This window comes from Hemitrygon akajei, chromosome 5 (assembly GCF_048418815.1).
Source record: "Hemitrygon akajei chromosome 5, sHemAka1.3, whole genome shotgun sequence".
NCBI lineage: Eukaryota > Metazoa > Chordata > Chondrichthyes > Myliobatiformes > Dasyatidae > Hemitrygon > Hemitrygon akajei.
Genome location: NC_133128.1, coordinates 33,409,464 through 33,427,692, shown reverse-complemented (window position 1 = coordinate 33,427,692; position 18,229 = coordinate 33,409,464). Strand labels below are relative to the sequence as shown.

At 38.7% G+C, this 18,229-nt stretch overlaps 1 protein-coding gene across 23 annotated transcripts in view; it reads left to right on the top strand.

Annotated features, from left to right (window-relative positions):
* The first annotated feature begins 544 nt into the window (after nucleotides 1–544).
* Nucleotides 545–18,229, top strand: part of abi3bpa (ABI family, member 3 (NESH) binding protein a) — a 309,406-nt gene continuing 291,721 nt past the window's right edge. For all 23 annotated transcript variants that reach the window (XM_073045179.1, XM_073045194.1, XM_073045192.1 and 20 more), the window contains exon 1: nucleotides 545–701. In XM_073045179.1, coding sequence (XP_072901280.1) covers nucleotides 623–701 — 79 coding nt within the window. In that variant the 5' untranslated portion in view covers nucleotides 545–622. The remainder of the gene's footprint in view (nucleotides 702–18,229) is intronic.

The following is an 18,229-nucleotide window of genomic DNA, read 5'->3' as shown; positions in this document are numbered from 1 at the left end:
TAACATGTGTGTCTTAAGGCATCTTTAAATACAATTACTCAAGAGATTGTGATGGCGTTCAAGCTAAAAGATATGATATAAATTAACGCGTTAACCATTAAAAGGTCAGCTGAACGAGACACTGAAAGATGCGTTATCATCACCTTACAAAATGCCTTCAGAGTACAGCAGTTGTACTTCCAACGTTCATTTCCATAAATGGCAAATCCCATCAGTGGTTCCATAATGGTTCGCACAATAAATGCAAAATATAATTAAAATCCAAAAGTTTTGTTTGCTTGGTTTGCGAAACTTATTTGCAAACTGGAACGGCAAGGAGTTTTATTTTGGCGGAGGCGCATACTATAGATTTTAGAACTTAAATCTACTAAATCAGTGTAAAATGAATTTATTTTCCTCATTTAGCAAGAGTTATCAAAGCTTATTACAGCAGGGTGTTGGCAAGGGGAACTTATACGACTTTTCCGAGGCTGCCAACTTCTTCCCCCAGTTTATGTGTGTGGCGTCTGACGACGCAGCGTCTCCTCCCACCAGTGCTGATGGTGCTTTACTTTAAGCTTCAGGCTCACTGCTGATCCAGGTCTCTAAGAGAAAGCTTCTCTTAAGCCTGCTCCTCCGCGAAATGTCTGTCAAATTTCTTTTTGTTATCTTCGGTGGGATTGCCCTTAGCCTGGTGGAAAATGCAAGGATTTTGCCCCGAGGTAAGTGGAGTTGCTATTCCAGCGCATGGTGCAAACCTGAGCTGCAAAAAAATTGTTTTCGTTTTAAACGAATGCCAATATTTAATGTTTTATTTCCAATCGCTTGCAATGTTCTCCACTTCTCTTCTGTACTTGGTAGAGGAGTAGTTCCATTATTTATTTGTGGAGTTTTTTTTAGTAAATATTACTGTGAGAGTTATCACTGATGAGCAGCATCCAATGCTCATTGGACCTTCCTATAACCACTTGTGCCAACTATCCCATGTGGGAATAGAAAAGTGGACCCCTGTCAGTTTTTACCTTGTACTAGGACCAATTCCAGTTGCCCTCTAACTGGGATCAACCAATTGACTTCGGATCTTGTTACCTGAATGGGTTAACCAAGCATTTGCAGAATCACTGGGGGGAAGATAATGCTAAAATTTATATAATGACTTAAAATGAACTTTGTTCTTCACCAATTGTTAAAGATATATTGTTTTAACCTCATATTAAACTTGATTGTGAATTTGTGCGTATGCAAATTAAAGTCAATTTTTTACTAGCAACTCTGAACAAAGTTTTTTCAGGTAATGCTGTGATGTGTGTATTTTACTTCAAATTTAGATATTCCAAATTGTGAGGAGCATAGTTACTGTGAAAAATGATAATTTACAAATCTTTAAAGATGTGCTCCCAATTACTTTACATTCATTTGCAGAAATTAAGAATGTTTGGATCCCGGAAATGTGGTGAGAAGTAACATTCAAACATATTACAGAGTCTGTTTGTATAATATAGAACACAGGGACTGACTCTTTGAAGTCAAACATGATATCGAAGTAAACTAACTCTTTTCTACCAGTACATTGTCCATATCTCTGCATTCCCAGTATATTCATGAGTCTGGCTAACAGTCTCTTAAACAGCACTATTGTATCTGTTTCCACCACTATTCCTGGTAGCCCATTTCAGCATCAATCACTGTGAAAAAAACTTGTCCTGCACATCTCGCTTAAATGTTCCCCCTCTCACCTTAAATGCATGCTCTCCAATGCACAATACTTCTACCTTGGCAAAAACATTCTGATTGGCTACCTTATTTGCGCTTGTCTTAATTTTATAAACTTCTACCAGGTCACCCCTCAGCCTCCAATGCGCCAGAGAAAACAATGCAAGTTTGGCCAACCTCTCTTTGTAGCTCACACTCTCTAAAGCAGATAGCATCCGAGTAGACCTCTTCTGCACCCTTTTCAAAATCTCCACACCTTTCCTGTAATGTTCAACTTGAATCTTGGACTGTATCAAAATTGGAGCCAAATTATGAACAATTAGCTGTCCAGGCCTGAGCTCTTTTTTTCATTTAATGGTGTTATTGTGAATTATTGAGGGAATTTGCATGCTTAATATTGTGAACATTGGCCTCAAAAGTAAAAGACCTGCAAATGTAACAATATATAGTGAGACCTTAGTGCCTCTGCAGCCAATGGACTAGTTTTGAAGTGTTATCACAACTGCAGGAAATGCATCCACAAATTCATAGTCAGCAAGCTCTTGCAGGCAACTGTGTGATAACTACCAGGTAATCTGTCTTTTAATGATGTTGACTAAGGCATAAATATCATATCCAATGAGGAGATGTAAAGACAATCTCAGACTTCTGTATCTTTTTAATTCCTTCAGACACTTTGGAGTCTTTGAGTGAGATTGGCAATGTAGTGCCAAGTTGTGCAGAATCCTGGATATGTGCAGTTCGCTTTGGATTGTCACAATTTGGCTTCACATGAGTCATGCAGACAGTAGAGATATTAAACTTTTACACCATTTGGTCTGGGCTAGAATTGTAAAATGAAGACATTCTGTGTCATATCCTGATGGATTTATTAACTTCAAATTACAAACCCTGATATTTTTGAATTTTGAACTATTATATTTGCATATATGTATATTGCAGCTTCAATCTTATTCATTTCCTACATTTATAACAGTAGTTCCTGTTTCTATTACATATATTAGTAATGTTAATCGTTCTTTTGTCCTTCCACCTTTAGAGGCGCTGTGGTATGAGTACTCAGCTTTATCTAGTTCAGCCTTTTATTACAGTGCAGCTGGACTGCATAGGGTCCCAGTTGCTAATTTCAGTTTCTTGGAAGTGAATGTAATAACTCTCATGCCATAGTTGTATATTTATCCACATTAGCATTAATCTTATAGTTATGTAGTTTTCATTCATGGAAACAGTTGATCATTAAAAAAATCATTAGTTTCTCTCTATTTACTGCTTGAATTTTGAATGTTTTCTTTCAGATATTCCATTCCTATTGACTATAGGAAGAATTCTATTGTCATGAAATATATAGAATGAAGAAGCAAAAATTGGAGTCCTTTTAGAACCAGCAATAAATTAAATCTTGTAATACCTGTGAAGAAAGAATGCACTTAGTGTTTATGACAGTCTTGTTGTCAGAACCAAATCTTTACAATAGTTTCCAGTTCTGATGCAGGAATATATCTGAGATTTAATATTTTGCTTTTCATTACAGAACTTACCCGGCAATGGAGGTATTTTCAGTTTTATTTGTTTGTGTTGTAGTGTTTATGAAGTCTTCAATCTGAAATACCCAGAGGGCAGCCTTGTTAGGAGTAAGGATGGGGTCAGAGGAATGATGCTTCATTTCTGTGGCCTTGCCTTCAAGCTTGGATTCTTTATAAGTTAACCATTTATTTGGAGCATAGGATTGAGAAATGTATCGAGACACAGGAAACTACGATGCTGGAATCTGGAGCAAAGGGAGAGCTGCTGGGGGATCTCAGCCGGTTAGGTGGGATCTATAGAGGGAAACAGTCTGTCGATGTATCAGATTGAACCCTTTATTTGGATTGAGCCAACTGTCCATTTCCCTCTGTAGGTGAGTTCCTCCAGCAGCTCATTTCCTGTTTGATGCTTTTATCCTTTGGCTGTGAAGTCCAGAAGAACTGCTGATAAGTTGCAAATCTGTTTTAGCATTGTTCAATAATCTTTGTAGAAAGTGCTTTGCATATTTTCAATGCCAGTCAAACAGGTGACTCTGATCAATGTACATTGATATATCAAATATCTGGGACAATTCAATAACCAAGAAAGGAAGATATTAACAGTTATCAAAAACTCTTCACTCACTCTCTTTTTTGGGTTTCTCACTTTGCCAACAAAAGGGTTAAAATCCACACGAGTGCACTATGAATATGAGTGCTGAGGTCATGCCCAACAATGGTGTTAGAAACATCAGAAACAGAAGCACATTTGGCTACTTGTGAAAGATTTCCATGTGGTGAGTGGAAGACAAATTAGACAGCATGTTTTATTTTCACAGCCGATTATGCTCTCAACAATGTTTTGAAGAAAATGCGCAATTCAAAGCCAAGCTAATTGTGGCTAGAAACAGAATACAATTTCATCAATGCAATCAACTATTTCTGACTGATGCTATCTGCCATGCGAAGTGGAAATGGAAAATCTCATTGTACCCTCGGCATATTCAGAAAAAGTTATTCCTGTATCTCTCAAACCTGAATTGTTTTTGCATAATGTGTGCAAAGTAATTAAGTTAAGCTATTGGAACAAAAATCATAGCATTATGAGGAGTGATATGAAGAGAGGCAGAATTAACGTTAGTTATCTTTTAATTTCTCCCTGGACTTGGATATATTTAGAAGAAATGAAAACTTTCCTTTAGTTCCTGAAAATTCTCTCATGGACTGGAAAGACATTGATAAGCCATGAATGTGTTTTAGGTCTGTATAGCCAGATAATAACTCACTACTATTATTTATATTCAGAAAGCCTTTTTTCACAAATATTTCACATCCACCTAAGAGTGAACCATGTTTTAATATCTTATCCAAGACATACACACATCTGATGCAGCAATTAAATGTCCTGCATTTCCCAGAATGGATTCCAGTGGCCACACAGTGGCATATTCCATTGTCCCATATTCGTTTTCCCTGAGCCTGAGAACCTGTTCTCACTGGTCCTGCTGACAACCAGGAAGACCCTGAGTAGCAGAAGAGCCTCAAAGAATGTAATACCATTGATATGGATGGACCAAAACTAAACTTGCCCATGAAGTTCAACTAGGAGCATTTATCTGGTGTCAGCCTCTCTCCATGACTATTGCTGCTTGTTGGATCTGGGCAACACTGTCAATGGCAACTTCAATTGCTGGCCTTCTTTACTCTTGAGAGGGATGTATTGAGCGATTTCCTTGAATTGCTGGTGATAGTGTCACTGTGTTATTGCGGTAGGAAGCTCCAGGAACAGGCAGTATGTTTCCATGGCATGATGTTGTGTGATTGGCAGGGAATGTGCAGGTGATAATGCTTCAATGTGATTGAAGCCAATGTTCTAGGTGGTAGAGGTTATGGGTTTGGGAAGTGTTGTTGAAGTACAAGATAGCGCCTCCATCAATGGTAGAGGGAGTTGTTCCCTCTATAGCCAGCTGTTCTTTCGTGGGATGACATAGTGGTGTAGAGTTTAGCATAATATTTCCAGTGCCAGCTGTAAGCTCAGGGTTCAATTCCCACCGCTGTCTGTGTGTTTGTACATTCTCCCATGACCGTGTGTGTTTCCTCCAGGTGCTTCTTGAACTGTGTTGGTTGTTAATGCAAAATAGTGCATTTCACTCTGTTTTGATGTTTCCAAGTGCATGTGACAACTAAAGCTAATCTTTAGGCCTTTAATCATTTTTGTCTTAAATATTCAGAAGAATATAAGACAATGAAAAATGGAATAAATAATTTAAAACACTTAACTCAAATTAATGGAAGCACAAAATGTTTTGAGAGCATAGGAAAGTTAATCGAATGTAAAAAGCTGATAATTTATTATTTCCTTTTATGCTGCCCATTCTGATGAGTGGATCCAGAGATCTGAGAGCAGAAACTGCAGCAGAAGAGGGTACGCAAGGAGTGGGGCTGAATCTAAGCTACTGTCCTTGAGCTCTATTCCTAGTCCAGAATGGATCAAAGTCATGAAAACACTGGTAGAGCTCAGGCAGCAAGTCTGATTTACACATTACACCGGAATCCTGAAACTTAGCGGCACTCACACTGAGAAACACTTGTCAGAACTGGGGCCATTATGTTAAGTGTGAAGCAACATATGAAGCATTTGACTAAATGAATCAGCAAGTACAAAGTTCACGATGTTGGAAAATAGATGATGGGAATATAATGCATGGGAAATAATTGATTTACATCCGTTTGATGCAATGCAAAGATTTCTCGCTGCCAGTTCAGTAGCATGACCACACCATCAGCCAATGCACTATCATCAAGGACTCCCATTCAGGCCATGCTCTCTTCTTGTTGCTGCCATTAGGAAGGAGGTAGAGGGGCCACAAGTCCCACTCCATCAGGTGCATGAACAATTATTACTCCTCAACCATAATGCTCTTGAACCAGAGGGAATAACTTCCCTTGCCCCAACACTGGACTGATTCCACAATCTATGCTCACACTCTTAAGTACTCTACAACTCGTGTTCTGGATATTTATTGCTTAATTATTATTTTTTTTCTTCTTTTTGTGTTCGCAGTTTGTCTTTTGCATTTTGATTGTTGTGTGTAATTTTTCATCGATTCTGCTGTGTTTCTTTGTATTTATTGTGAATGTCTGGAAGAAAATGAATTTCTGGGTAGTATATGGTGTCATATGTACTTTGATAATAAATTTACTTTGAACTTTGAACATTGCAAGTTGTACCGATCAGTGAGCTAATTCTGTAACAATGGGGAGCTTAATGGGGAGGTGCATTTTGGTTTTAGTACCTGGTATATGTATGTACGTATATACACTGTACGAATGTAACATAGTAAAACAGACACAACAAAGGAGAGATTAGTTTTAGTTTTACATGTACACCAAAACACGTGTTGTTTACGTCAAATCAGCGAAAAACTGTGCAGAGAGCAGCCCGTAAGTGTCACTGTGCCTCGGGCACCAACGTAGCATCAAACCTCAATCATAAAGCGATTGAGCTAGCCTCTACACTACTGTGCCACCCTAGTTTGGAGCATTGTCTCCAACATCTCTTAGTAGAGGAAAAAGAGTATTTCTACCCATGAGGTGCCAGCATATCCTTCAGGCAAATATGATAAGTCTGGAAGTACTTGTGGCCAAAATCAAACACTAGGTACTCGCAGTGTCTCAAACTGGCTCTGTATGCATTGTCAGGATTACTGCAAGTATCTTTAGATATACCTATACACAAATACAAGTCCTGATTGACAGGGATTGTTGGTAAGTTAATGATGCACTGCACCTACACCATTAACTTCCCAACAATCTCTGTCAGTCAGGACCTGTAATTAACATTCATGTGCTCCACCACACTCTCATACCTTTCATTCTGTTTAGGTGGCTCGCATGCGCACTACACAACATGAACAACCACCTCTAACCAGGCACATCACACGAGCATGACATTCAGTAAGACACTTCTTCCCCTTCTGCAGGGGAAAAAAAAGGACGTTTTGTATTCAGCATCTGACAGGTGAGTTACCTGCATAGTGCACCACCTTATCTCCTTGGAGATCAGGAAAAGCCTATGAACAAAAGAGGGGTGGCAGCAAAAGGACTAAAACTATTGAAGACTGCCATCAATGGTTCTTGCAACACACCTTGCCCCCGTGGCTTACTGGGCAACCCGCACTGATTTACAAGTTGCAGGTGGAGTAGATGGATCCCCTTTGACTTTGCTACCCTCGCCTCAACCTAACATTCTGTCTTTCTCTTCTCAGATGACAAGTGGCCAGGAAATAAGGTAAGAGTGAGAAGAAGATGATGAAGATATTCTGATACCTGACTTAACACTCTACATCCTCAGATAAACACCAAACTTGTCCCATTTTTACTTAATTCACAGGGGTGGAGTTTTTATTGCTTATCCCTAACTCCCTTACATTGACAGGCTTAAGAGGGCATTTTTTGGAGGTAGTTCTTAAAATATCATGTATTTGGAATCAGACGGTGTAAGTACGTTCCCTACTAATAGCCTAGCGGATTCCTTGTTACCATATTGAAACTAGCCCTTTGCAGATTTAACTCAGTGACTTTTAGTTTCCCAGCTGCAATGCAGTCAGTGGCCACTAGGTTAACTATCTCCTGCATCAAGTAAAATGGCCACTGAGTGAATGTTCGTGGTTTTCTGCTACTGTAGCCCCTCCACTTTAAGGTTCAACATGTTGTGCTTTCCAAGATGCTTTTCTGCAAACCACTATTATAAAGTGTGGCTATTTGAGTTACTGTCACCTCCCTGTCAGGTTGACCCAGTCTGACCATTCTCCTCTGAACTCTCTCATAGGCACATTGTTTTTGCCCACAGAATTGCTGCTCATTGGATATATTTTTGTTTCCCGCACCATTCTCCGTGAGCTCTAGAGACTGTTGTGCGGGAAAATCAGCAGTTTCTGAGATGCACAAACCGCCGCGTCTCACACCAACAATCGTTCCACAATCAAAGTCACTTAGATCACATCTCTTCCCCATTCTGATGTTTGCCCTGGACAACAACTGAACCTCTTAACCATGTCTGCGTGCTTTTATGCATTGAGTTGTTGTCACAAGATTGGTTGATGAATTATTTGCATTAATGAGCAGGTGTACCTAATAAAGTGGCCATGGAGTGTATGATCCTTAGTTTGGGTTTTTGAATTACATAATCACCATGCCAATGTAAACCGTGGAAGTTAGCTTTAAAAAAGTTTTTGCATGAAGTGAGTCATTAACATTGACTAATCTGAAGCCAGGGCAGAAGAAATGGTAGTGCAGGTTTATACTTCCTAGAAGGGAATTATTGCACAAATACAATTGCAGACGAAGTAGATGAGTACTTACAGAAAATGGGGCAGCCCACAGAAGAAGCATGCAGCAGATCACCATGAAATGGTTGTTGCATAAGGCAAACTTTTCAGAAAGCTTATGTGCACTTTTCAGCACCAACCATGTAACTCAGCGTTTCCGGCAAGGATATGCTAGACCAACACCAGATGCACACTGTGGAGTTAGCTCAAAGTTCTCTTACTCAGAAAGTTTTGTGGGATGTTGTAGTGGTCCTGCAATCTGCCCTTCATTTCAATGCATTTTCCCCAGGCCAGTAGCATTAGCTCTTCGGGGCACAAGCTTGCAGTCCTTATTGAAGATGCGAACGTCGTTCATCTAGCAGCCACTACACTGCTGATACCCTCACTTTTGCAAGCCAGCTAGCCAGTCCGGATCACAGACATAATTTCAAGATAGTGGATTCTAAAGGCCTGGTTCGCAGCAAGTGCCTTCCACCCACCATGATGCAGACACTGAGACAACAGTACAAAGGATATTGGAAGATGGGCACTAAGAGAATGGACAAGGGTGATAAGTTGATCTATCCAATGGATGTTATCATTTGTTGCTTTGATATGGAATATTTGTTGTGGTGTTGGCTTTTGTTTTTATAGCCAGTTGCTCAGGAACAGAGGGAAGGTGAACTTTGGGATTGTGAGGGATGCAGAACGAAGGGTTATGTTGATGGATATTTAGCTGGTCAAAAACAAAGAGTCCATAGAGGCTTTGAGTGTGGCAGCTCATTTCTCTTCTTCCCTCACCCCCTCTAGATCTGCACTTTTACCGTTCAGCTAAACATAGGGCTGGTCTTCATGGTTCAAAGTTCAAAGTAAATTTATTATCAAAGTACATATTTGTCACCATTTACTGTACAACTCTGAGATTTCATTTTCTTGCAGGCATACTCAGTAATTCCAAGAAGCATAATAGAATCATTGAAAGACTTTACCCAACAGGGTGGGCAAGCAACCAATATTCAAAAGACAACAAACTGTGCAAATACAAAAGAGAAAAAATAGTAATTATAAGAATAAATATGCAATAAATATTGAGAACATGAGATAAGCGGTCCTTGAAAGTGAGTCCATAGGTTGTGGAAACAGTTCAGTGATGGGGCATGTGAAGTTAAGAAGAATAGAATAGAAAATTATAGAAAGGTATCCCCACTTGATCAAGAGCTTGATGGATGAGAGGAATAACTGTTCCTGAACCGGGTGGTGTGAGACTTGAGGCTCCGGTATCACCTCCTTGATGGTGGCCATGAGTAAGGAGCATTATCTGGGTGGTGGGGGCCCCTGATGATGGATGCTGCTTTCCCGAGATGGCACTCTGTTTAGATGTGTTCAGTGAGAGGGAGGGCTTCACGTGTGACCGACTGGGCCATATCCTCTACTTTTTGTAGGATCTTCTGTTTCAAGGGCTTTGGAGTTTCCATACTGGGCTGTGATGCAACTAATCAACATACTCTCCACCACATATCTATAGAAGAAGTCTTGGTTTTACAACATACAGCAGAATATAATGAATCTTCTCAAGACCTGCTCCAGCAAGCGCTGTACATCCAGGACTATTCAGTTATTAGAATGTTTGTTTGGTTGCACCATTGATCTGCCCAATCAGAAAAATGTGGGTTGGCCAATGGAATCAGAAGCCATGTGGATGTGCATAGCATATCACCCTCTTTCTCCCTGCCCCACATGTTTCTTCAGGAGGGATGACATTTTAACACCACAGTAGACATGGAAAATCAGTTCACAAGGCTTGCGTGCACCTTGCCTGTAACGTGGATGGTGCACAGAAGAAAGTAATCTAAGTAATACCAAGCATGATAAGTGAGATTTCTGAACTGTTCTGAAATGGAGCAGTTCCAAAGTGATGTAAATGCAATCAATAGAAACTTGCAGCTCTGCAAACGTATCAGACTTGTCAAGTCCACATGCTTTGCTCAACCTGTTGCTCCTTTCCAGGCTTTATTAAGAGTGTGGTCATGAAGTTCCTTATGAAATAGTGCAAGCAATACAACTCTAGTCCAGAAGAAGTTCAGCCTGTGATGGACACGGTAACTTCTTCAATCAATGACCAGGAAGACAGTGAATGGTTCTGTGGCTGGAGGTGTGTGTCCTATTTTGTATTAGGCCACCTCACTGGAAAGCTGGTACCTCGACCTTTATTCTGCCTGAGGTGGGCATTGGAGAATAGTTCCGAGAAGAACCGTTCTTCCAGCTGGTTGCCCTTGTGCTCTTTCTCCCGGCCTCACTGAGCCCTTAGAAGACCTCCTGTAGCACCTGTATGGTGTGCAAGAGTTTGTTTGGAAGCCTTGTTGACTTCAGAGTGATCTGGATTTGATGGATGTGAAGTTTATGTTTCATTTCAGGTTATGATCACTCTTAACCTTGAGGCTTCAGTGAAATTACTTCCACTCCTCACCTCACAGCAGTTGAGGAATTTAAATTAATTTACAAACCTGGAATTTGTAACCAAAACAATTAATGTTACCTGCAATGACCAATAAAACCAATATACTGTCATAAAAGTTGTTCTGATTCGCTAATGGGAGGAATTCTGCAAACTCTGCCCAGGCTGGCCTATCTGACTCCAGGGTGACTCCATTTAGTTAACTACCAATGTGCTCTGAAACTGTTGTACCATTACCTCTCTGTTCAAACACTGCAGGAGTTCAGGAAGGTAGCTCAGCACACATCACTCATGGGTAACTGGTGATGTGAAATAAATGCTGGCCTTGTCCATGACACCTCGTCTTGAAACAGAAGGATAAATAAAACAAAAAAAAACAGCTATTGCCCTCATTCAACAATGGATATTTGTCTACTGATCCCTCTCTTACCTCATATACATTTTCCAGTGAGTTAATCCAAATCAAGTCCACTTTGCTCTGCATGAGAATTGATTCTCATATGGAGATTAATGGAATAGATGTATTGTATGAGCCAGACAGAACATGTGTTGAATGGTATTTAATTATAATGTCTGTTGTGCATGCCAGACTACATTATTAGATAAAGGTGTTTGAAACCCAGGACATTGGAAGTAAAAATCAGCGTAAGTGGTGAGTAAAATCAATTAGCTATCTCATGTAGACAATAGGATTTTAATGTGAAGTTACCATTGTAATACAGTTAATACTAATTGACCCTCCTTGATCTCTTTTTCCTCCCTTTTCCTTAAGATTAGCAATGACTGAGCCAGGCTAAACGTAAATCTACTCAAGCCAACTCTATGTGGCTTGGCCTGGAATCACAGAGAAAGAAAAGGCAAGCCTGTAGACAAGTTCAGGCGTTTTCTGATTTTCCTTTAGTACGTGTTGGTAGCATAGTTTGGAAATAGAGTTCTGTAAAGTATATGATAAAGTCATTAATGTGATATCCAGGGGTTCCCAACCTGGGGTCCATGGACCCCTCAGTTAGTGGTAAGGCTCCATGGTATAAAAAAGGTTGGGAACCTCTGTATTGCACAATCCTTATTTTTGAGGAAGTAAGTTACCCCTGACAGGGGTATCCAATGGAACGACATAGTGTTTAACACATTTACTGAATGTTAGTATTAATGGAAATGTTTATAGAGCTTAATGCAGTTATGATCAAATTCTTAGCACTTAGTTCTCACTTTATATCAAGTTTCATCTTTTCAGTTTGTCTTGGCTTGGGTTTTGGCTAGGATAGACCACTTACTCACTCCGGATCAGCTCCACCTTGGCAATGCCTTCTTAACTGATCTCTGTTTTCTGTGTCCAGCAATTATGCATTGGTGCTGGACTTACTACAGGTAAAAGCTATGTATGAATATGTTTGTTAGTCATTAATTTAGTATAGACAAAAGCCCTTTCTAATTGTGGGCTGCTCTGCTAACATTTGGACTTTACTACTTTGTACTGGTATGTATAGACTGTACTATGCCACCTGCTTCTTTGGCTCCTAAAGAGGATGGTATAATTTTTATTCTTACTCTTCCTTGAGATTTATGATTAAAACGTTTATGGAATTTCATAAATTGGGACAAGCATTACCAAGTAGCTGTTATTTAGATCTATAATGCTAGTGATAAAAAATGAAGTTGTCTTATATTATCAATATTATTTTAACAAGACAAATTAAAGCTTGATCATATTTTTAATCCACAATCACTTTCTATCACTAATGGAAAAGTACCATAACTACTTACGGCAAGCATTAACTGACATGATAATATAGAGCAAATAAATTTCAGTAGGTGCATTAATTTAGGTTTTGTTTCTAGATTGTGATTGATTAATTAAGTCTTGAACAATGGTCAGTTATTGCCTGATACATTCTTACCCGTCACTCCAGTGAATCCACCCCCTCCCTAGTGAGCATTATAAAGTTGGTATTATCTGTCCAAAAAGTAAACTACTGTAGCTTTCTTTCCAGAAATCTGAAAGCCTTTCAGACCTGATTTATGACAATTTGTTGTTTACAGTCAAAAAGTCAATGTTGAAATTTTTGTTATGGAACTGTTGATTCTCTTTCCTATATTTATAATTTTTCTCTTTCTACATTTGATGGATGATTCTGGGTTTCCGATCGTTAGATAATAGATGCTTTATCTCTGATCCTGGAATTGTGGAGACACTGTTGAGATGATGAAAGTGATTTGATAGCTAAAAACAATCCCCATACTTTTGGAGGGAGCTTAGCTACGAAGTATCCAAAATTTCACACATGGATATAATTTATTTTCTTGAAAGGACTTCAGTGGGAAGATTACCCAATTAAAATGTAGTCTTTTACTCTGGCGGGTTTTCAGCCTGACGGTTTTATTTCCTTTAAACTTCACTATTTTGCAGCCTCTTGTTACTGGAATAAAATAATACAGGGGATTTAAGTTTATGGACCTTGAAATTTTCTTTAAGCTTGTTTTCAAATTTGAAATGACTCTATGCAGAGAATGCAACCTACCCAGGAAAACCCACTGCATCTCAAAGTTGGGGCCTTCATTATCACCTGTACTAATCTGAATTGTGCAAACTGCTGGCGACTGTCACATCTCCACAGGCCCGTTATTGGAATAATATGAAAATCAATCTGGATACCAGAAGGATACTCCTCCTAGCTGGGGGCGTGTAGGATGAGGGGAAGCAGATACAGTTAAGACATTTATGCCCAAGCTGAGGAGACATTTCTTCACTCAGAATATGTTGAAGCTGTAGAGTTCTGTACCATGGAAGGAGGTGAAGATCAAGTGGAGAGAATATTATATTGAGACAGGGGATCATCTATGATCCTCCTGCTTATGTTTCCATAGATCACTTCCCTTGCCAGCAGCAGATTGCTGGTGCATTTTGGGATATGTATGAACCTCCTACAGAGGTGGGTATATTCAGGATATCTTGAATGCAGGGAGCACTCTTGCTCCACTGAAGTATTATAGTTAAAACAGAAGTAAAAGGACAAGAGTCTTTCAATGAAAAGACCTGGTTCCATCCATTAGGTAGCAAAGCCTATCATTTCCATAAACAAGGGGACTTAAGTACAAGTTTTTGGAGGTTCCAACAATTCTACCCTTACCACTATGATGGCCACCATAATGAAGCTATTATGGAGTAGATGCTAGGCAGTAAGTGGCATGAATTTGAAGAATCCACCAGCTTACCTAAGGTTGCTTCATTAGACAGGTGGAGAACTGTACCATTTGTTATCTTTACATATAACTGTGCTCATTCTACTTCTGGTATTCCCAGTACCAGTGGTCTCACTTTAGGGACTCTTTATCTTGTCATTTCATGCTCTTGTTAATATTGCTATTTATTTATATTTGCATTTGCACAGTTTATTGTTCAGTGATCCTGTTTGTAGTTACTGTTCAATCGATCTGATGAGTATGCCCGCAGGAAAAAGAATCTCAGGGTTGTATGTCGTGGCGTATATGTACTCTGATAATAATTCTTACTTTGAACTTTGATATACCATGGCCAGGATTGATTTTTCTTGCTGTGAGGAATTAGGTGAAACAAGATCTAAAATTCAGAGTGAGTGAACTTAAAGGTGTTTTCTTCTTTTTACTGAGAGAGAAAGAAAATAGAGGAATCGTGTATTGAATAGGGAAATGGATGAATAAAAGTATAGGGAGAGAGAGGGTGGGAAATCAACCCCCTCCCATCGTCACTCAAGCACAACTCATGGTTAAAATAGCTATTAACAAGTTAAATGTAATTAAAAAAATTAAGTTCCTAATTGTAATGCACGTTTAAATCTATTAACAAATGATGTGCTAGGTAGTAGATGCAATGTGACTTGGTTCCTATTGCAGTTTTTTTTATTACTTTACCATGCCAAACCCAACCAGTGTCAATCATCTTTACTGCAGGAAATATGGTAAATTAATCTGTGTGGCAAAGGGTCAAGAGAAATCAGGCTTCATATACACTCATTTAACAATGGACTAAAAGCCATGTGAGATGCTAGAAGCTGTATTTTGTTTTGTTTGTTAATTGTTGTCAGCTGGCAATAGTTGTCTGGCAAAAATACATGTGCAGAAACAGAATCTTGAATGGAAACTTGTTTTCGCAGACATCAGCAAGAGCACGAGCACGATATAGCTCAGGAAAATCACTGTCAGCCTGGAAAATTAACCTCCGCAACTGGATTCACTTTCAAGGTCATAGCGAAACAAATACTGTGCGTAATTTTTTGGATAAAATAAATTATTGCCTTTTAGCTATCAACTACATAATTAATTAGTGAAAAACTTTCCACCTGTTTATCATATCTCCTCAATAGTACCTGTTACAAGTGTGCACTTTACAAAAAAAACTACTGCAGGGATTATTTGTATTGACTACAGTTCATGCCCAATATGCTAAACAGCTGAAGATTTTATTGTATTCTTAATTATTGAAATTGAGATCTGCAGTATGAATACTGAATTTGTAAGACATTCCTGTCAATGCACTTTGAATAAGTTGTTGGTTTGAGACTGGGTATATACCATTGATGGATGGTTCAGAGGTTGAACTTTGTTGTCATAAGAGAAAGCTATTAGCATTAATCTGATGTCCTTTGTGGATAAAAGGATGCCTTATAAGGAACCAAAAGTAGATGCATTGAAAAATCTACTTATAAACACCAGACAGTGCAAGGCAGAGGGCACAGTTTGAAGACTGTGATGGGAAAATTTAGAAATGAGAAGTATTTCATAATGGAAAAGATGGTTAAAATGGTTAGAAGGTAGTTAAAGTGTGGAGAAGGTTGCGAAGACACTGATCTCATTTAAGAAACACAGAATTCTGCAATGGGTGGGCAAATAGCTTGGTGAGCTGGAATGATATCAACCTAGCTAAGTGGCCAGTTCATTTAATCGTATCTTTTGATTAACTTCTGCCGCATTGTTTATCATGTGTTTCATATCATATTCTCTGATCAATATGTATGATGTTGTGCTGACCTTTTAACCTACGTGAAGATCAATCCAACATTTCCCTCCTACATCCACCACTTTCTCACATCCCCCTTATACTTTCCGCCAATCACCTTAAAATTATGCAGTCTTGTATTAGCCATTTCCACCCTGGAAAAAAGGCACCAGCTGTCCATTCTATCTATGCTTTTTATAACTAATGGAAACTTAATAATTATTAACACCAGTTAGTAAACTCAAACTGATTTCAAAATGCTGTGCACAGCACAGATGGAAAGAAGTATTTATATCTCTCCAATTAAATATAGTCATGAAAAGTGTGATATATTATTCAGTCATTTCTGAAAGATTGCCTTGACAAATGGGTCAGTACAAGAAGTAACGTTCTAACCATTCTTTAGTAATTATTTTCCAGCAGATGTGTCTCTATGGAAACTGTTAGAGTTAAGACTTTACAGATCATTATTAGTGACATCATTGGCCTTGTAACATCAAATTATTTTGACATGTTCCAGTCAGAAAGCAATTTTAATCGGGCTCCAGGAAGTATTAAACTTTTCTTCTTTCTCCCAAAGTTATGCAGATAACTCTTTTCTCGAATGCAAGTTTGCTGCTTTGTAAGTTTATCAAGTACTTCATGTGAAGCATGATAGTTTCTATGCATTTCTCATAACTAGATAACAACAATCAAACCTGTAATTTGGTTGACCCATGCCCTTCTTTGTATCTGTCCTAAATTGATTGTCTCAATAAAGAAAACAGCAAAAAAAAATAAAAAAATTCATTCCTGGTAATGTAAGTTTTTAATACTGACTGCTGATCTTGTAAAGTTGTTTTTCCATAACATTACATTCCCAAATAGTACACATTTCATTAAAACAGAGAGGAAAAAAAACCTAGTAAATAGGCGAGGAACATGGACAAGATGCTGTGTTTCATCTCCTTTCAGGCCACTTGTCAGTATATTTATAAATAATACCATCATCAAGCATAAGGAGATAATCTACTTTGCATCTTGCATGCCAGCTAGCCCAGATGACAAACATTTAAGGGGAACAAGAATCTTCCCACACTATGTCTTTTCTACCATAAATCCTGGTTCTGGTCAGTAGGTCTGCATTCAGGAGCTCTTGTCTATGCCTTCCAGCAACAGAAAGAACTTTTGTGGGTTCCAGTGCGATCGTCATTGAGGACAGATGAGATGGAATTTTCAAAGGAGGATAGGATAGAAACCAGAATAGATATGTTTGGGTGTGAAAGAAATGTTTGAAGGAACTGTTGGGAAATTAAAGCCCTTAAGTGATTAGATGGGGGTGGGGTAGTCTGTTAACATTTAATAAATCTATTCAAAGGGAAGGAAATTGGATGTATATATAAATAGAAAGTATATTTCAGGGCAATAGAGAAAGGGAATGTGAAATGGATTAATTGGATGTCTAACAGCTGGCATTGGCGTGACAGACTACATTGGATCCTATGCTGCATGCCTCTTCTAGTGTATTTAATATTTCAGCAATATTGTTTGATTAAGCATTCTTTGCTGTTTACATAATTCATTATGGGTTACATGTAAAAGCTCCTGAATGATCTATGTCATTACGCCACCACGTGGTATTTGCGCGCCTCACAAAAGGAAAATGAAGTAGACTCCTATCTCCAGGCTCCTGTGTTTTATTTTCCACTTAGTTTTTGGAGTTACAAAACAGAGCAGTGGTGATGAGGGTATTTTAAAAAGAACCTGAGATGACTACCTATGTGTCGAAGAGCAGCGAGACATCTGAGTTTCTTCGTAAGGGGAGAAAGAGAGACATTCAAGTTTTTTAAAAAAATGCAGCATTTGTTTCATCACAAGGATACAGGGACAGTCTGTATCTGGTAGAAAATGGATAAAATTCACTGGTTCATAATCAGTCAATACTGGGTGGTGGTGATAATGATAATATTTTAAAAAAGCAGAAATGGCTGGCAACATCAGAAAGATGGATAAGTTTGATTGCACAACAGGTAACTGACTAATGTATAGTGAACAAATTGAACACTATTTTGAAGCCAATGAAGCAGCCAGTAAGAAATGAGTACACGTTTTGCTCACTGTTATAGGCGAAAGAGCACACAATTTGCTTAGGAGTTTAACTTCTCCAACCAAACCAGCCAAACTGAGCTTTGCTGATATCATGAAAGTAATGCAGGAACATTTAGAACTGAAGCCACTGTTGATTACAGAATGATCTAAGTTTCATAATTGGAATCAAAAGGAAGGGGAGTCCATTCCAGCATATACGGCTGAACTGAAG